A 21,138-nucleotide genomic window follows, 5' to 3' on the forward strand; every position below is an offset into this window, starting at 1 on the left:
TTGCCTCTAGGGCTGGGAGTTGCGGAGACCTTCTATGCCCGTTTAACTTAGTTTTGTCGGTCAAGGACTGCTCCATATGTAACCGAGCCTCGGAGGCTCCCCCTCCATCCCACTATCTCTCCGTTGGAGAGGAGGAAATTCAGTGAATGAGTGCTATTCCTCCTCTGCCACTCCTTCCCCGTGGGACCAGTCCCACACTGTTTTGCTTTTTCTTCTTTCTTTTTTCCTTTTCTCCTACCAGATTCTTGGCATCTTTGTCTTTTGAAGAGTGCGATGTTCTTTTGGAGTTCGGCAGGTGCTGTGGTTGGCAGAGTGGGTCCCTGGATTTGAGTTTTGGTGTATTTGTGGGAGAGGGTGAGCTACCAGCGTCTTTCTACTCTGCCATCTTGGCCCCCACTTGCCTGAATAGTTTTAAAATGGAAATTAACTCATGTCACTGGTGCTCAGAACCTTCAGTAGCCTCCAAACTCAGTTAAGGCTGGAGTTTTTTTTTTTTAATTTTTCAATTTTATTGAGGCATAATTGATAAAAAATAGTATGTATTTAAAGTGTACAATATGATTTGATATATATAGATCTTGTGACATATTTACCTCATTCAAGCAAATTAACATGTACACTACCTCATAGTTCCCATTTTTGTGTATGTGATTAGAATTCTTAGAATCTACTCTTTTAGCAAATTTCAAGTATACAATACCATATCATTAACTATAATCACCATGCAGTACATCAGATCCTCAGAACTCATTCATATTCTAGCTTCAAGTTTGTTACCATTTGATCAACACCTCCCAAGTTCCACCAGCCCTCAGCCCCCGGCAACCACCATTCACCACTGTACTCTTTGTTTCTCATAGAAAAAGATGAGATTTTTGATTATCAAATGTGGGGGGTTCTTAGAGAGGGAAGGGAGAAGGTGGTTAAAAATTACAAACTGCCAGTTATAAGATAAATAAGTACTAGGGATGTAATGTACAACATGATGACCACAGTTAACACTGCTATGTGATATATATGAAAGTTGTTCAAAGAATAGATCCCAAGAGCTCGCATGACAAAGAAATTTTTTTTCTTTTTATTTTATCTATAGGAGATGATGGATGTTAAGTAAACCTATTGTGATAATCCTTTCACAATATATGTAAATCAAACCATCATATAAAGCTGAAGATTTTACAGTGATCCACAATGCCTTACTTTGTCAGCCCCTTGCTCTCTTTGACCTTATCTCCTACTACTTGTTTCCTTTTCTTGTTCTGCTTTAGCTGCTACCCTCTTTTTTAGACTACTGTAGCTACACTCCAGCCTTTGCTCTTGCTGTTTCATGTCTCTGAAATGGTCCTCCTTGGATATTTATGTGGATGTTCCCTTACTTTTTGTTGTTGTTGTTACCGTTCCCTTAACTTTCTAAGTGATGGAAATGTCTGTCACTTTCTCAGGGAGACCTTCTCTAACAAACTTACCACTTTAAAATTGTAAATTGTTACCCCCACCAGCATACTTTCATTTTTGTCCGTAGTAATGGTCACCATTTAGCATGCATTGTATATGCTTTATTCTTTGCTAAATGACTGTCTCTGTTAACATTTTGTTGTATTATTATTTTTTCAGTTTATTTTTTTAAATAAGATTGATGTAAAATGGTATGATGTTAATAGTGGTTGCCTCTGGGTGGTGGGATTATAAATAGCTTTTATTCTGTTTTTCTGTATTTCCTAAATTTTCAATAACTATGTATTAATTTGTATTCAGAAATGCACATGTAAAGTGTCTTCATTTTTATAATCTTTAACACAATTTCTCACTTAAAAACAGTCCAATTAAAGTATATTAATGGACTGGATTCCTCTTGTGATTGAAACAGTTTAATACAATGAAAATAAAAAAGGTTTTAGTGTTTCTTCAAACTTAATGAAATCATACTACTTCATATTTGTCTCATTCCTATAAGATCTGAGATCAGCAAATTTGCAGACCAGATAGTAAATATTTTAGGCTTTGCAAGCCATATGATCTCTGTTACAACTACTTAACTTTGCTGTTGCAATGCAAAAGCAAGTATAGACAGTGTAAGGTGACTGTATTCCAATAAAACTTTATTTACAGAAACAGGCAGGAAGCTGGATTTGGTGTGTAGGCCATAATTTGCATGTTCCTGTTATCAATTATGGATTAAGCTTTCTAATACAAGCTTCTCTACCTCAGAAAAGAAAATACAAGTATGTTACCTGAGTAATGGTTTCTTTACTGTACATCAACTATTAATGGATAGTATTAATTGATACTTTTTGTTTGATTTAAACTCTGTAGTCTTTAGAAGTTCTGTGCTTCTAAGTACGAAAACTAAATACATGATTTCTAATATCTATAATGATCTTTTTTTTTTATTTGAGTTTAAAGTTTATTCAAATCCTATTCATCTTAATCCTTAATCTTCATCTCAGTGGAAAGTGTTCATTGTGTTTATTTGGTATTTTAAAAATTCATGGGCATTCTAGAGACCCTGGTTTTATTTTCAACCTTTCCCTGTGTCTCAGGCATCAGGAGCCCAGTGTCTTTTTCTTTCTATGTGATTCTCTTCTATGAACGTGTAAAATACTAAGTGTTAGAGGCTGAGATTCCTACATGATAAAGACCATCCATGATCCATCTAGGATAATAGCCATATTTTAAATGGGCAATTTAAGTATATTTTTAATCTCCTTTCCCCACAATGATATATATAGAGATTTGATCTATTTTGTGTTATCTTTTGAAATATGAAAATGATTTAAATTTTAAAATGACAGAATTTGTATCATATTTCATTGAAGTTGGAATTAAAGTATTAAAACCCAAATACTTAGACATTAACTTCCTAATCACTGATTTTAGATTTACTTCTGATGCCTTATTCATATGAACTTAAAAAATTTTATATTGTTGTTATATAAGCATGTATTCAGCAGATTTATAATGGTTTAACTAGTAATGACTGAGTTTTTTCCTCCATTAAAAGTAGTGAAATAATAATCTTAGAGTGTAATGTTGAAAGATTTTAAAATTATTATTATTTAGGACTAAAATATTTTATCCTAAATTCAATGAGGGACTAATTTTTTGGTATTTAAAATTTTTGTAAGGTAGTCAGTAATCCAGGGAATTTAAATAACTAATTTCTTGAAACTGAAATTAGTTTGAACATCAAAGATTTCTATTTTAATTAGAATTTTTTTTCAGTTCTGTCCATCAACTAAAGGCACAACCAGATACCTCACTTCTACTGGTGCTGATGGAACAATCTGTTTCTGGCAATGGCATGTAAAAACAATGAAGTTCAGGTAAGTTTAGAAATTTTGTGAAAAGTCAAGCATGCTCATTTTTATTTATCACCTTGAGAGATTCTTAATAGTCCATGTATTTAAGTATATAAATATATGTACACATGGATATATATGTACACATCTGTATCTACTTCAATTGGATGTTAGAAATTTTAGAATAAATTTTTTATGAAACCAGTATTGAAGTGAATATTTTATATATATAAGATTTTGATAAGGAGTATTTTATTTGTTTCATTTCTTACTGTGGTAAGAACACTTTGAACTTCTCTTAATGATATTAGCAAGTAATTTGTTTGTAAAGCAAAAATAATAATACTGATATCATAAAGTACATTTATAAGTTTAAATGCATTTTTAACTTCCATAATGGGAATAGTACTTATTGACTACTTCAGTTTTGTAGTTTCTATAATTGATGATAAATCTATCAGTATGTAACAGTGTTCCAAAATTCTTGCACATTAAATAAACATGATGAAAAATAAAAACATCTTATTTTTTCTTAGAGATCGCCCAGTAAAATTTACTGAGAGATCCAGACCTGGAGTTCAGATATCTTGTTCATCTTTCAGTTCTGGTATGTGTAAAAATGGGAAGTTTTGAGTAACTAAAATACTAAGTGATCCAGTTGTGAAAGATTTTTCAATTGTAAAATATTTTTCACTTTTGTGGAAAAAATGTGTATGTTTGATTATCAATGGAAGCATGCTAAAAATGTGAACCATATGTTGTAGTAGACAGGCTCTAACATGTAATAGATTTTGAGTTTTCCATCCTTATTTACAATTAATATGTTTTTATATAATGCAGAATTTCGTTGGTAAAATGTACAGCCTCCATGCTACACTCACACATACACAATTCAACACTAAAATTGTGCCCTGACTTTTCAGAAAACATGTACTGTGGTTCCATATAGAAGACACGTTCACAGTATGTAAACAGTGTTTTTCTATTGCTAAGAATTTTATGCTAGTTAACTTTTTATTTTTTATTGTAGTAAAATATGGCATAAAATTTACCATTTTAAGAACCATTTTAAGTGTACAGTTCTGTGGCATTAAGTATATTCACATTATTCTGCATATATTACCACCATATATCAGTAGAATTTTTTCATCATCCTAAAAACTGTTGAGTTTTCACACTCAACCACTATAGCTACTATAAAAAGAATTGTAGATATAGGTCATTTTATAAATAATTTTGGAACATTATTTTTTCACATAAATTATAAAGAAATGAATTCCTCAAACCTCTAACCATTAATGTTTATGATCCAAAACCCTATATTTACTGCATAGTTGGTGGATTTTTGTTGGGTGAACTGTATATTTGTCTTTTAAATATTTCTCTTGCTTTTCTCAAGTTTTACTTGTTTTTCTCTGAAATGTTAAAATGTCTTTATTGATTAGAAGATAACCTTGTGTTTCTTGATGCCTTTTTATTAATATAAGGTAGCCTATAACTAAGGAAGCAATCAGAGTTTTTGAAGTTCCTTGGTACAATGTTTGTTTTTTAATCCTCTAGGTGGTATGTTCATTACAACAGGCAGCACTGACCATGTGATTAGAATATATTATTTAGGGTCTGAGATCCCTGAGAAAATTGCTGAATTAGAGTCACATACGGTAAGAACAAAATGAGAAACTTAAACATGTTACTTTCTTTTTTTAACACGTCTGTAAAGTTGGTTTTATTTCTACTTTTCTGATCTCTAACCTTAATTGAATATAGATTGGTATGGAAACCTACATGGTAAGATGTCTCTTTAGTAATGAAGACAAGTGTGAAATTTAAGACAAGTTCTATCTGACTATGGAAAAAGAAAAAATATATATTACAGTAATAGTTAATTAAAAGCCTCTTTTAGCCTGCTTTATTTTAATAATTATATAAGCTGTTTGTTACTTTAAAATGTACATACTTATTAGAAGACACATTAAGGTATATCTTAGGAAAAAATTTCTTTTTACTGAATTTAGTTTGTTGATCTTTGTTTGTTTTCAGTGTGTCATCAGACTCCTGAAATCTAATACCACTTAGTTATCAATAACAACCTTCCATCCAGGGAACAGTTTAATGCCTAGGGCGACAGCCATTGATAACTGGCACTTTTCCTCTCAAGCTATCTTCACTCTCCTGTGACTTTTTCAGGAATCTTGGAGCTATTATTGTTTATTCATATCCCTGTGTACCTTTCATTTCTTCCTCCTCTTTGTTTCCGAAAATTCTTCTCCAGATAATTGTTTACTGTAGAATATGGGAGTATTTCTGTTTCAGCTCATTGTATATCTCATGTGCCTCATTGTCAAACCTGTATAGTCAGCATTTGAAAATACTTAGCATTGCAAGTCTTACTGTTAACTATTCCTACTACTGTTGACATCTTATTTGAAATCACATTAGTACATATCAATAAAACACACAATTTCTCTGAAAGATGACTCTTTAAAAAAGATACTTTGTGAGTTGCAGAATCAATCATGTTCCTGAAATTTGTAGTAAAAGAGATCCCTGGTAGAATCCTTCTCCTTAAGCTTTTAGGAACAGTGTCCTGATTTTTGTCTTATCGTATAAAGATAATTGGACATTCTCTTTATGAAGAATTACTGAACCAAGCTGAGCTCTCACCTTGCTAGTACTTATTATTACATACTAAAATCCTGGAATATTACTTAAATTGTGAAAGAAAAAAACTTAGGAAATATATAAAGATCTCAACCTGAGACTATCCAGTGGAAAAAATTGACTTGTGGTAGAGCACATAATGGTGGTATCTTTACTGTTACCACCCAAGCAAGATGTGTATACAGTGCAGTCAAATTTATTGAGAGCAGAGAGAGAAGGAGGTAGTAAATGAATGGGAAAGAATTGATGAGGTGAAAGATAAATTGATTAGTAGAGTTTTTTTGTCAGGGGCCCAGCTAAGAAAAAAAGTCAGAAAACTTAAACATTCCCTGTTGAAATCAGTGGTGGCTATTAGTCATTGAAAGTAAGGTGTTCTTCCAGAACAACTAAAACCAATTATTGCAACTGGCAGTGAGAATCCCGAATCTGTCAGATAAATACTCAGTGATCATAGAACAGTATGAATCACAGATACCACTGAACATAGGATGACAGTTTAATACTTTTTTAAAATGTAAAAATAATTAAATATAAAGACATTTAATATCTGAGCTTTTTATTAAAAATTAAGTTCAATTATTGTTTTATGAAAATGTTGACAACATTTGAGGGTACATTTTAGCTTTATTATCCAGGAATAAAGAAGGAAAATGTACTTTAATTTTATCATCACTACAATACAGATTATATTTGTAAAAGTATGATTTAATCATTATAAGGGAAGATTCAAACAGCAGTATCTAAACTATAGTACCTATAGACTGTCAAATGAATCCATTGTAAAATAGTTAAATAGACCATGTGAGAAACAGGAAATGATTGATGTGTTTTCTGAAATTTAAAAAAAAAAAAGTTAAGTGGGAAATTTATTTCAGCTACTATTTGATGAATTATTTTAAGGTTGCTTTAGAGTAGTCTGCTGTCTTATTATGGAGGATATAATAAACTAATACCTACTCAGAACTGTTTCTTGATTATGGTTTAGAAACAGGTTTGCTTATGTCTGGTTTGTCTCAGATTACTTCTGATAAGTATTCCACCTTAGTTAATGTATTGTTTCAATTTTCATTAATTTTTTTAAGAAAATTAGAGTTTTTTTAAAAAAGAAAATTATAGCATTAAAAAATCTACTGCATGATGCTTTTGCATGTGAATTTGAGGAGAAGAGTACTTTATTCATTTTAAAAATTAATTCTAACCAAAAATCTCTTGTTTTGTCTTAGGACAAAGTTGTTGCTGTTCAGTTCTGTAACAATGGAGACAGGTAACTATGCAGTACATATCGGTATAAACAGATATTTGACGTATTTTACCTCTATTCCCTCAGAAAACACTACTTCTATTGATATTTTATTTCTGTCTAGTCACTTAGGCTAAAAGCCCTTGTCTATCTTTGATGACATCTTACTCCAGCTCTTCTAAGGTCCCATCCAAATAGTAGCCATTCCTTTCTGAGTTATTTCTTTTTTTGTTTACTTTGCTTATCTACTATTCCCCATATAAATACTTAGATCCAGCTCAATTGATTTAGTAATTATTACTGTTTTATCTCATATACATTCTCTCATCCACTCTTTTGCTTATACTTTTCCTCACACAATTCTTACCCAGAAATACCATATCCTACCTCCCTTTCACTCCTTCTCTATACCTTTTATGTCCTCCTCCTCCCTTATGCTCTCCTTCCCTTTATTTTCCTTCTCCCTTCTCTTTTTCATCTTCTCTAAGTTCTGTCTTTCTTCTAAGATTATGCCCTACTTGAAGCCTTTCCTGACTGCTCAAGAGTTTAGCTTTCTTGGCTTCCTCTGAACACGTGTATCACTTACTGTCTCTACGACTCGTATGGTACACATTTTCTATGTCTGCAAACTCAGAAATTATATACAGGTATTCATGTGCCCTATCAAATGTTGGGTCCCCAAAAGGTGATAATCTTCTGTCCTGGCCTACAAATTCACCTAGAATAGATTTAAAAATTTAACTGCTTAGTGTAAATTTGTACCCTTATATGTCTATAAAGATTTTATGTGGGTGACCTGTTTTATTATTAAATACTTTTTGGACAGTGGGTGATTACTATGATGAATATGTTTATCTTTATTAAATGAGAGAGTAAATAATGATGATCCACAAAGAATGATGTTTCTATTAGGAGTGAAAAAACCTTCAAATAACTTTTCAGATTGGTTTATTGCACTATACTGAGTTATACATTTGAAGATTTGTATCGCTACTATTCTTTCATGCTAAAAATATCTGAATTTTTAAAATCCTTGCCTTTTTCCTTAAATGAGAAACATTATTTTATCTTAATTAATTATGTGGCCAATAAACACGTCAAAAGATGTCCAGTTTTACTAAATGCAATTTAGAATAACAATAACCATTTTTTCTTTCACAATTAACATCTTTTTCTTTCAGAATGACAAGATAATAAAGAATTATGATACCCAATATTCCAAAAGGTTTAGGGAAAATAGGCACTCTCCCACAACTTTGATGAGATTGTAAACTTTTTTTTTTAATCTTTTCAGGGAAATAATTTGTCAGTATGTTAAAAGCTTTAAAAATGTGCCTACCCTTTGACTCAGGAAACATATGTATAAAGTTGTGCAAAGACGTTTATAGAGATATTCTCGTAATAGTAAAGACTGGAAATAGTATAAATATTCATCATTAGGGGCTTGATTAAATTTTGATACAGCCATATTATTGAACATTTATTAAAAGTGATGGTAGTTTTTATATTTGTAAACATAGAAATACATCTGCAAATACAGTTGACCCTTGAAAAACGTAGATTTGAAACAGCATACCATACCATTTAGCTCTCGATCCCCAGTCTTTTTATTCCCCAACCCTCAGCTCTGAACAATTACATGCAGATTTTTTTAAATAAATACATTGGAAAATTTTTGAAGATTTGTGACAATTTGAAAAAACTCACAAACTGCATAGCTTAGAAATATCAAAAAAATTAAGACAAAGTTATGTCATGAATATATAAAATATATGTAGCTATACATATACAAAATATATGTTAGTCAACTGTTTATGTTATTGGTAATTCTGGTTAACAGTAGGCTATTAGTTAACTTTTGGGGAGTAAAAAATTATATGCAAATTTTCAATTGTTTGGCACTGGGCAGGTTGGTGCCTCTAATCCCTGCATTGTTTAGGGTTCAAAGTGTGCATTCAAGTTATGGGAAAACATTGTAAAACATTGTATGTAGTGTAATTTTATTTCCTGTAGAAGGAAACATATAATTATATATGTATGTCTGTAATAAAGTCTGAAAAAATAGAAACTAAATTATTAACAGTGACAGAATGATAGGTGAATTAATGTTTTTATACCAATTTTATTTAGATACAGTCCACATAAAATTCAGTGTTTTTAGTATATTCATAGGGTTGTGCAGCCTTGACTATGATCAATTTTATTTTATTTTTATTTTTAATCGATGCATAGTTGATTTACAATATTATATTAATTTCAAATATAGAGCATAGTGATTCAATATTTTTATAGATTATACTCTATTTAAAGTTATTACAAAATAATAGCTATATTTCTCTGTGCTGTATAGTATATCCTTGTTGCTTATCTATTTCATACATAATAGTTTTTATCTCTTAATCCCATATCCCTAGAATATTGTCATTACCCCAAAAAGAAACAGCATAACATACCAGTAAGCTCTCAATCCCCAGTCTTTTTATACCCCAGCCCTCAGCTCCAAATGATCATTAATCTGCTTTTTGTTTTTATAGATTTGCCTGTTCTGGACAGTTCATATAAATGGAACCATACAATATGTGGTCTTTTGTGACTGACTTCTTTTTACTTAGCATATTATTCATGTTGGAACATGTATAAGAATTTGATTCCTTTTTTGAACCATCAAGCATTCAGTTATATGGATATACCACAATTTGCCTATCCATTTATCAGTTGGTTGACATTTGGGTTGTTACCACCTTTGGGCATGTAATGAATAATGCCATGAATATTCATATACAAGTGTTTGTGTGAACTTATGTTTTCATTTATCTTGTGTATTTACCGGGTAGTAGAATTGCTGAGTCATATGGTACTGTTTATCATTTTGAAGAACTGCCAAACTGTTTTCCAAAATGCACCATTTTTATTCTCCCCAGTAATGTTTGCAGATGAACATACTACTTTTATAGTTAGAAAAATAATTATTTCCATTTTAGAGGAAGGTAATAAGGATATTTTAACTGTTTCTTTACAGTTTAAGATTTGTTAGTGGAAGTAGAGATGGAACAGCAAGAATTTGGCAATATCAGCAACAAGAATGGAAGAGTATAGTGCTAGATATGGCTACTAAAATGACTGGGTAAGATTGGATGTTAGATATTTTAGTGGTTCTTATATGATATAGTCTCTTTTACATTATTGAATTATATTTAATAATGAAAATAAATATCTTTTTAGATTAGTAAATAGTTTGGAGTTAATTGGTAGATATGAAGTTTGCATCTGTATTTAGTCTTTTAAACACAATTTTGCCATTGATTGACAGATTGGATGATAGGAACATAGCTGACTCATTCAAAATTCCGGTCACTTGTGATGCAAGGATCTCTGTGCTTTACTAATAGCCACAGAGCCATTCCCTGCCTTAATTTTCTATAGGTCATTTTTAATATCTATCTATACTACTTTGTACTTTCAGGGTTATCTTTATTAAATGTCATCATATGTTTAAATATTTCTCTAACTTACTGAGGGTACCTTTATAATATTTCATATTGTTAGCATTACTACTCAACATTATAAGTACACTTAATCAGAATTCTGTTTCATCATCTTCACTGTTGATTGGAAGATACTTAAATTCCTCTTTAGGATACTACATTTTGTTTAGAGTAGGATCCTGAAATTAATTATCTTCCCACTAATAACAATATGGAACTGACTTTGTAGTCATAGCTACTGATAATGTCATATTCAATTAAATAAAAAGTTACTGAGTTTGTTACTGCATTTTTTTACAAGACCTATTAGTTTAAAAGAATTAGTATTTAAAGAAATAGATGGTCCATTGTATTTTTTCTTCATATTTTCTGGTAGCCAACATAACCTTGTACTTTATTTTTTTAAGATATTTGTAGATTTCTTTCTAGTTTCACTTTATTGTTGTTGTTCTCATATAACTACAAAATTTTTGCCATTTCATCTATTTTTCCTCTTTAAAATAATCTTATGTATTACTCTATATAATTACTTTTATTATTTTATTTTACAAGTACATAAAAGTATCATTTAGGATTTTTTTAATCTGAAAAATTGCATGCTCCTAGAGAGATTTTTGTCGTAATTTGTTATGTTAGATGCACCTTTGTTCAAAATTTACAATGTATGAGTCCTGAATTATTTTGTTTAGGAATAATTTGCCATCTGGAGAAGACAAGGTCACTAAACTTAAGGTGACTATGGTGGCCTGGGATCGCTATGACACCACAGTTATTACTGCAGTGAACAATTTCCTTTTGAAAGTGTGGAATTCTATCACAGGCCAACTTCTTCATACTTTATCTGTAAGTATCTTATTTTTAGAATAATTAAAATAGTCAAAAAGGGCATTATTCTAGAAGACAGGATATTTAAGTACTCTAGTTTACTTTATATGACTTACTATCCCTTCGTGAAATAGTTATTCAGGGTACCTCTTTGGACATATCTACAAAATAGGCATGGCGCATGGTGTAGCTGCTAAAAGTAAGTATGAAAACTTTTTAAGATCCTTTCAAGGTCTGATATTTATTTATCTATTCTGTTAGCATATGCAGTCAAAGGTGCATAAGTTATTTTGCTTTTAGCATGAGTTGGGATTTTTTTTCTGTTAATGTTTTAAGGATAGAGCTGACTTTATTTTGACAAGTGTATCCTATATATTGTATCTTCAGATATTAGTTTATGCAAGAAGTAGAGGAAAGAGGAAGTAGGAGAAAATGGTGCCTTTTCCTCTTTTATTTTTATTTTTTAGAAAAAAATTTCCTTCCAGCTTTTTTATATATAATTGACATACAGCACCGTATACTTTTTTGGGGGGTGGGGGAGGTAAGTAGGTTGCATTTATTTATTTATTTAAATGGAGGTACTGGGGGTTGAACCCCAAACCTTGAACCTCGTGATTGCTAGGTAAGCACTCTACCACTGAGCTATACCCTCCCCTACCTCTTTCTTTTAAAAGAAGGAATTTGTTATAGTAAAAGGCTGCAATACTTGTGGTGTGAAAAATTGATAGGATTATAGCAGAGCTCACATGGGTGGGATTAATGTTTGTGTTTATCATGGTTAAAGGCTGACTTCAAGTTAAATTCCACTTAAAAGCCTTATTTCCTGTCTGCTTCGATATTGATTCATAAGTGCTTTAAGGACCAAGTGACTGCCATATGGTGTACACGGTAGTAATAGGGACCAGAAACCAATTCTTGTGGCTCAGTTCTCTTTATTGTATACCATAGTATCATGCTTACTTGACTCCCGTGTGAAATAATCATTTCTAAGGCCTCTGAGGTTTCTAAAGTTTGGTTTAATTTCAGGAGGATTTGCAGTTGAATTTTATATACTTACTAAGTCCGCCTTCCTAAGTAAAACCCTAACACTGTGTTAGTGGAGTTTTAGATTCTTCCTTTTATCTGTTAAACCAATGCTTATCTTATTTCTGGCTTTCCTTATTCCCTGATATAAGTTTCTATTAATATGAGTGGAAAAACCTATACTGTTTGCTTGATTACTTATTAGGAAATATTTGTCTATGTTGGCACTTGCCAATAAAAATATACTACAAGCCATATATATGAAATACTGATATTCCTAGTAGCCACAATAAAAAAGTAAAAAGTAGCAGGTGAAATTAATTTTAATAATATATTTTATTTAACTTGATATATCTAAAATAGTAGCATTTCAACATGTAGTTTTTTTTAATCATTTTACAACAACATGTAGTTAATATAAGAAATATTAATGAAATATTTGACATTATTTTTTCATACTAAATCTTTGAAATCAGTATGTATTTTATTCTTATAGAACATCTCAGTTTGTACTAGCTGTGTATTTTTGTTTCAGACGCTTACTAGCCACATATTTGTAGCTTATTCAGCCACACATATGGCCAGTGGCTACAAGTCTTTATCTCTAAAAATCACAATTTCAAAGGCCATGTTGTAGACATTGGTTTTATAAATTCAGGTAAAATTCTGCCTTAGTAAGTACCTAAATTTAGAGTTCTGTTTAGTGGTACACTTCCTATGGACTGACTCATGGGTCTTCTGTTTTCAGTGAATTTTACTGAAGAAATTTTAGAACAGACTATTTTTAGTCCTTGTAACTGTCAAATCTACTTAGTTTTGGTATAGAATTTATATTTTATTTGTTAACAATTTGTGTGTCAGGATCTTAGAAGGGTGTAAAGTTCTTCCATTCAGCAAATACTTACTGACTGTGCACTATGCCAGCCACTGAGTTAGGTGTAAATGGTAAATTAAAGAGTCCCTGTCCTCCTGGAGTTTATAGCCTATTAAGTAAAACAAAGAAACAAACATTTAATCAAAGCACAATGCAAATTACTAACAAGATGGCTAAACCTGATGTGGAAGGGTCAGACAAAGTTTCTGAGGAAGTGAAGTTTATGTTAAGATTTATAAGATAGGTAAAAATTACCCATCTCTCAGCCTAAATATCACCTCCTTGACAAGGCCTTCCCTGACCAAATAATCTAGAGTAGCCTCCCAGTTTTTGTCTTTATTTATTTTCTTCACAGTGTTTATTACTGCTTGATGCTTTCTTATTAAATTTCTTTGTTTATTTTCTGTCTCAACATGGTAAGGGATCAATAAATATTTGGTAAATTACATATGTAAAGAGGTTGAAGGATCTCTCCAGGAAGAAGGAAAAACTTGTGCAAAGATCTTGACTTAGAGAGGAGTTGAAAGAAAGCCAATTTTTGGCTAGAGCACAGATAGTAGAAAGAGTGTCACCAGATAGGACTGGATAAATGGACAGGGGCCAGACCATTCAAGGTCTTGTAGAATCTGTCCTAAGACTAAAAGAACAACCTTAAAATGTTTAAAAGCAAAGGGATAATATGTAAATTTTCTTTTAAAAAATACCTTGCACTTCTAGCAACAGAGTAAAGAATAGTTTGGAATGGATATAAGAATGACTCTGGGTGTGCTGTAGGATTCTCGCTAGGATCGGGCATGGTGATAATTTGGATTTTTGTGGCAGTGGTAGAAATAGAGGTGTGTTTGTTTAATAAATAAAAATTGAGCAGACGATAAATCTTAAGACATTACTGAATTTGACTAGGTTTTGTTTCCTGTAACCCAGTGACTGTGTCCTTGTAACCAAAAATAAACCCCCCTATTTAATAAGTTTCTGTTTCTTAATGTACACTGATATAGTTGTATCATTATCATTTGAGTTTAGTAGGGTAATTTTATTGTTTACTGCTTAGGAAACTGAGAAAGTATTTACTATATCAAACTGATTATTCAACAAGAGATTTTGTTATGACAAAGAAATATTTTTTGTTAGTCATTGGGAAAAGAGTTTTGTGACGGTATTTATTGTAATGGGATTTTACCTCCTCATCTTATGCTTTATGTTTTGAGCCAGTCTGCAGTTATTTTTCAGTAAACTATATTTTTGTCCATAATGGTAATATGGTAGAATATTATTCTATTTTTGTATGATTTGAGATAAAATACACTTTTTAGGTTCACAATATATGATCATTTTTTTTCCTTTTTCAGTTTTATTAGGTAGAATTATTACAGTTTGACTGCACACATACATTACATTGCATGTAAATACAATATGTACAATATGCTGCACATTTTTTTTAGTTTACATATATGTACTGATCATTGTTTCTAAGAACAGATTAGAGCTTTAGCTTTTTAAATTTACATAATTATCAAAGGAATAAAGCCAAAAACAAAATAAGAATCAACAGAATGCGATAATCTAATCATAAAGGACAGTCAAATGTGCTTAGACATATTCAAGAAATCAATCATCTAAGTTATAAATAATAAGTAATTCATTTGTGCCATTATTATTATTATTATTACTACTACTACTACTATTATTATTACTTAGATACCACATCTAAGAGCTGTCATATGGCATTTTTCTTTCTCTTTCTGGCCCAGTTCACTTAGAAAGATAATCTTCAGGTCCATCCATATTGCTACAAAAGGCATTATTTTATTCTTTTTTATGGCTGAGTAGGGTTCCATTGTATGTATGTTACTACATCTTCTTTATCCAGTCATCTGTTGATGGATATTTGGGTTGTTTTCATGTCTTGGGTATTGTAAATAGTGCTGCTATGAACATTGGGGCGCATGTATCTTTTTGAATTTTATTTTTCTCTGGATATATGCCCAGGAATGGGATTGCTGTATCACATGGTAAGTCTATTTTCAGTTTTTTAAGGAACCTCCATACTGTCCTCCATAGTGGCTGCACCAATCTACACTGCCACCAACAGTGCAGGAGGGTTCCCTTTTCTCCACACCCTCTCCAGCATCTGTCCTTTGTAGACTTTTCAATGATGGCCATTCTGGCTGGTGTGAGGTGATATCTCATTGTAGCTTTGATCTGCATTTCTCTGATGATTAGTGATATTGAGCATTTTTTCATGTGCCTATTGCCCATTTGTATGACTTCATTGGAGAATTGCTTGTTTAGGTCTTCTGCCCATTTTTGGGTTGGGTTGCTTGTTTCTTTGACATTAAGGTGTATGAGCTGTTTGTATATTTTGGAAATTAGTCCCTTGTCAATCCCATCATTTGGAAATATTTTCTCCCATTCTGTAGGTTGTCTTTTCATTTGTTGATGGTATCCTTAGCTGTGTAAAAGCTTTTAAGTTTAATTAAATCCCATTTGTTTATTTTTGCTTTCATTTCCATTATTGCAGGAGCTGGTTCAGAAAATAGATTGTCGTGATGTATGTCTGTGAGTGTTCTGCCTATGTTTTCTTCTAGGAGTTTTATAGTATCTGGTCTTACATTTAGGTCTTTAACTCATTTTGAGTTTATTTCTGTACATGGTATTAGAGAATGTTCTAATTTCAGTCTTTTACAGGTAGCTGTCCAGTTTTCCCAGCACCACTTATTGAAGAGACTGTCTTGGCTCCATTGTATATTCTTGCCTCCTTTGTCATACATGCGTGGGTTTATTTCTGGACTTTCTATCCTGTTCCATTGATCTATGTGTCTGTTTTTGTGCCAGTACCATACTCTATTGATTACTGTAGCTTTGTAATATAGTCTGAAGTCAGGAAGCATGATTCCCCCAGTTTCATTCTTCTTTTTCAAGATTGTTTTGGCTATTCAGGGTCTTTTGTGTTCCCATACAAATTTTAACATTTTTTTGTTCCAGATCTGTGAAGGATGTCATTGGTAATTTGATAGGGAATGCTTTGAATCTGTAAATTGCCTTGGGCAATATGGCCACTTTAACAATATTGATTCTTCCAATCCAAGAACATGGTATATCTTTCCATTTGTTTATGTCATCTGCAGTTTCCTTCATCTGTGTCCTATAGTTTTCAGCATACAGGTCTTTTGCCTCCTTGGGTAGGTTTATTCCAGTGTATTTTATTCTTTCTGTCGTGGTGGTAAATGGTATCATTTCCTTAATTTCCCTTTCTGCTATTTCATTGTTAGTGTATAGAAATACAACTGATTTCTGTATATTAATTTTGTGTCCTGCAACTTTACCAAATTCATTGATGAGTTCTCATAGTTTTCTGGTCACTTCTTTAGGGTTTTCTATGTATAGTATCATGTCATCTGCAAACATTGACAGTTTTATTTCTTCATTTCCAATTTGGACTCCTTTTATTTCTTTTTCTTCTCTGAGTGCTATGGCTAAGACTTCCAAAACTGTGTTGAATACAAGTGGTGATATTGGGCATCCTTGTCTTGTTCCTGATCTTAGAGGGAACCCATTAAGTATGATGTTAGCTCTAGGCTTGTCATATATGGCCTTTATTATGTTGAGGTGTGTTCCATCTGTGTCCACGTTCTGGAGAGTTTTGATCATAAATGGGTGTTGAATTTTATCAAAAGCTTTTTCTGTGTCTACTGAGATTATCATATGGTTTTTATTCTTCAGTTTGTTAAAGTGGTGTTATCACGTTGATTGATTTGCATATATTGAAAGATCCCTGCATCCCTAGGATAAATCTGACTTGATTATGGTGTATGATCCTTTTTATGCATTGTTGGAGTAGATTTGCTAGTATTTTGTTGAGAATTTTTGCATCTATATTCATAAGTGATATTGGCCTATAATTTTCTTTTTTTGTGATATCCTTGTCTGGTTTTGGTATGAGGCTGATTAGGCCTCATAGAATGAGTTTGGAAGTGTTCCTTCCTCTGCAATTTTTGGAATAGTTTCAGGACAGGTGTTAACTCTTCTCTAAATGTTTGGTAGAATTCACCTGTGAAGCCATCTGGTCGTCAACTTTTGTTTTCTTCGGAGGTTTTTAATTACTGATTCAATTTCAGTACTGGTAATTGGTCTATTCATATTGTCTATTTCTTCCTGGTTAAATCTTGGCAAATTGTACCTTTCTAAGAAATTGTCTATCTCTTCTGTGTTGCCATTTTTGTTGGCATATAGCTTCTCATAGTAGCTCTTATGATTCCTTATATTTCTGTGGTGTCAGTTGTAACTTCTCCTTTTTCATTTCTGATTTTATTAATTTGAGCCCTCTTCCTATTTTGCTTGATGAATCTGACTAAAGGCTTATCAATTTTGTTTATCTTTTCAAAGAAACAGCTTTTAGTTTCGTTAATCTTTTCTACTGTTTTTTTAAGTCTCTATTTCATTTATTTCTGCTGTAACCTTTATGATTTATTTTCTTCCTGTAACTTTGGGATGTGTTCTTCTTTCTCCAGCTGCTTGAGGTGTAAGGTTAGGTTGTTTACTTGAGATTTTTCTTGCTTCCTGAGGTATGCTTGTGTCGCTATAAACCTCCCTTTGAGAACTGCTTTTGCTGCATCCCAGAGGTTTTGGATTGTTGTGTTTTCGTTTTCTTTGGTCTCAAAGTACTTTTTGATTTCCTCATCGATTTCTTCCATGATCCACTGGTGTGTAGTAGCATATTGTTTACCCTCCATATGTTTGCAGTTTTTGCAGTTTTTTTCTTGTAGTTGATTACTATCCCAATAGCATTGTGGTCTGAAAAGGTGCTTGGTATGATTTCAATTTTCTTAAATTTGCTGAGGCTAGCTTTGTTGGCCAGAATGTGATCAATTCTGGAGAATGTTACATGTGCACCTTAGAAGAATGTGTATTCTGTTGGTTTGGGGTGGAATTCTCCATAGATATCAATTAGGTCCATCTGGTCTAATGTGTTATTTAAGGCCTGTATTTCCTTATTGATTTTCTCTCTGGATGATCTGTCTCTTGGTGTAAGTGGGGTGTTAAGATCCCCTACTATTATTGTGTTATTGTCAATTTCTTCTTTTATGTCTGTTAAAAGTTGCTGTATATATCCTACCTTGGGTGCATATATATTTATAATTGTTATATTCTCTGCTTGGATTGATTCCTTAAGCATTATGTAGTGCCCTTCTTTGTCTCTTGTAACAGTCTTTATTTTAAAATCTATTTTGTCTGATAGAAGTATTGCTACTCCAGCTTTCTTCTGGTTTCCATTTGCATGGAATATCTTTTTCCATCCCCTTACTTTCGACCTGCATGTGTCTCTAGCTCTGAAGTGGGTTTCTTGTAGACAGCATATATATGGGTCTTGCTTTGTATCCATTCAGCCAGTCTATGTATTTTGGTTGGAGCATTTAATCCATTTACATTTAAGGTAATTATTGTTAGGTGTGTTCTTACTGCCATTTTTGTTAATTGTTTTGAGTTTGTTTTTGTAGGTTTTTTTTTTTCCCTCTTCTTTTTATTCTCTTTTCTTGTGCTTTGTTGACTAGAGAAGTTCCTTTAACATTTGTTATAAAGCTGGTTTTGTGGTCCTGAATTCTTTTAGCCTTCGTTTATCTCTGAAGCTTTTGATATCTCCATCAAGTCTGAATGAGAGCCTTGCTGGATAGAGTATTCTTGGATGTAAGTTTTTCCCTTTCAGCACTTTAAATATATTGTGCCACTCCCTTCTGGCCTGAGAATTAGCAGATAACCTTATGGGAGTTCCCTTGTATGTTATTTGTTGCTTTTGTCTTGCTGATTTTAATATTCTCTCCTTATCCTTAATTTGTGTGAATTTAATTACTATGTGCCTTAGTATATTCCTCTTTGGGTTGACCCTGTGTGGGACTCACTGAGCTTCCTGGACTTGGGTGACTGTTTCCTTTCCCAAGTTAGGGGAGTTTTCTGTTAGTATATATGATTATTTGTAGAAGCTTCTTATGTGTAATATGCTGATGTGTTCCTGAGGGAAATGTAACTTCAGGATGTTCTGCATTCTTTTCCAAGACTTGGAGCCTGTTGTTAATCATGTATTCTCTAGCCAGGAGTTAAGAAAAATCAACAATGATCAAAATCAGGTGTTGGCAAACTTTTTTTTTGAGAGGCCAGAGAGTAAATATTTTAGGCCTTGTAGGCCACATATGGTCTCTGTTGTATATTCTTTTTTTTTTACAACCTTTTAAAAATGTAAAAAACATTCTTAGCTCAAATACTGTGAGTCCATAAGCAATGGGGAGCTGAATTTGGCCTGAAGACTATAGTTTGCAGACTCCTGATCTAAGGTCTATAAAGATAGTGATATTCCTTGTTTTATTGAAAGGGAAACATATACATAGGACATTGGTTTTCAAATTTAGTTTTTTTAAGAGCAGACCCATTTTTCAGATAGCATATTAGATGAAACCTTTAGCTATGAAGTAGATTAGGGGCAGAGCCACTATACTTTGTTGTTTGAATGTATGATAGGGCCTCCCAAAGTACACTATGAATACCAGTGATAGAGTGTTCTGGATAAAGAACAATGAAGGTTTGTCTCTTATCACTGACAGAATTGGTGTTAATAAAAAATTTTGTTTGTTACATATTCTATGTCCTTTTAAATAGCAGAGTCCTAGAAATACAAATTTTACATCAGGGACCTGGTTAAAATGTAACTGTTTCAGACTATCTTGATTTTAAACACCTTTTTGAGTCTCTTCTTTACTGAATACTCTATGAAATCAGCATTTAAACATATAAGGAACTCTAACTGAACTATTTCTTATAGTGTCCATTTAGTAAATGCTATTAAATTTGTGTGCATGAATTCATCTTAACCAGATTGATAACATACTCCTGAGATCTTTTAACCAAATAACCAGATATTTGGTATTGCTTTTCATTTTTATTATTGATTTTATCACAGGGACATGATGATGAAGTATTTGTTTTGGAAGCACATCCATTTGATCAAAGGATCATACTTTCGGCAGGTCATGATGGGAACGTTTTTATTTGGGACCTTGACCGGGGGACCAAAATTCGAAATTATTTTAACATGGTAAGAAAAATCTATGCTTAGTGCATATTAAAACAGACTTTTCTATGACAAATTGGTAATTAAAGTATACTTAGTGCCAAATAACCTCTTGTCACCTCTGTTTAAATCCATATAATAACTTAGAATTTGACTGAAGAACTGAGAGTAAGGCCAGTCGAGAATTATGCCTTTAGGGTGACTCATTGTGGTTATAGCATTTTCCAAATTCTGGTTCCCAGCTCTAAATTGTAGAAACCTAAATTTAATAATCTTTTGGAGCTAACACTAACCAAAATTACAAAAAAATTAATGTTTAAACTTTATTCCTAATTATTGAATCACAACAGTGATTGTATTATAGCTGCCTCTGGTAAACCCCATATAGCTTAGTTAGCAATCAGGAAGTTGTTTGGCACACATGGAATTGGATATATGGATACTCCTAAGATATATTTCATACAAACTATGGAAATCTGGTGAGCTATCTGGTCTCCCAGTAGAACACCCTCCTATAGTGATGGGAATATTCATTTTCTCCATATTTAGTGTTCCTTTCTGAAGAATAGTTCTAACAATTTCTAAATCGTTGGCCTTTGAGCTCCTTTTTACTGTCTCTATATAGATCCAGAGCATTAATAAAGCTCTGTCTTTTGCTAGTGAAATTGATT

General features: G+C 32.3%; 1 protein-coding gene across 3 annotated transcripts in view; it reads left to right on the forward strand.

Annotated features, from left to right (window-relative positions):
- BRWD3 (bromodomain and WD repeat domain containing 3) overlaps window positions 1-21,138 on the forward strand; it is a 122,906-nt gene that overhangs the window by 51,621 nt on the left and 50,147 nt on the right. For all 3 annotated transcript variants that reach the window (XM_064483010.1, XM_010995273.3, XM_031445623.2), the window contains exons 9-15: window positions 3,223-3,323; window positions 3,836-3,906; window positions 4,860-4,960; window positions 7,184-7,224; window positions 10,220-10,324; window positions 11,375-11,528; window positions 20,357-20,491. In XM_064483010.1, the coding sequence (XP_064339080.1) occupies window positions 3,223-3,323; window positions 3,836-3,906; window positions 4,860-4,960; window positions 7,184-7,224; window positions 10,220-10,324; window positions 11,375-11,528; window positions 20,357-20,491 (708 nt within the window). The remainder of the gene's footprint in view (window positions 1-3,222; window positions 3,324-3,835; window positions 3,907-4,859; window positions 4,961-7,183; window positions 7,225-10,219; window positions 10,325-11,374; window positions 11,529-20,356; window positions 20,492-21,138) is intronic.

Source organism: Camelus dromedarius, chromosome X (genome assembly GCF_036321535.1).
Source record: "Camelus dromedarius isolate mCamDro1 chromosome X, mCamDro1.pat, whole genome shotgun sequence".
In the NCBI taxonomy this organism is placed as follows: domain Eukaryota; kingdom Metazoa; phylum Chordata; class Mammalia; order Artiodactyla; family Camelidae; genus Camelus; species Camelus dromedarius.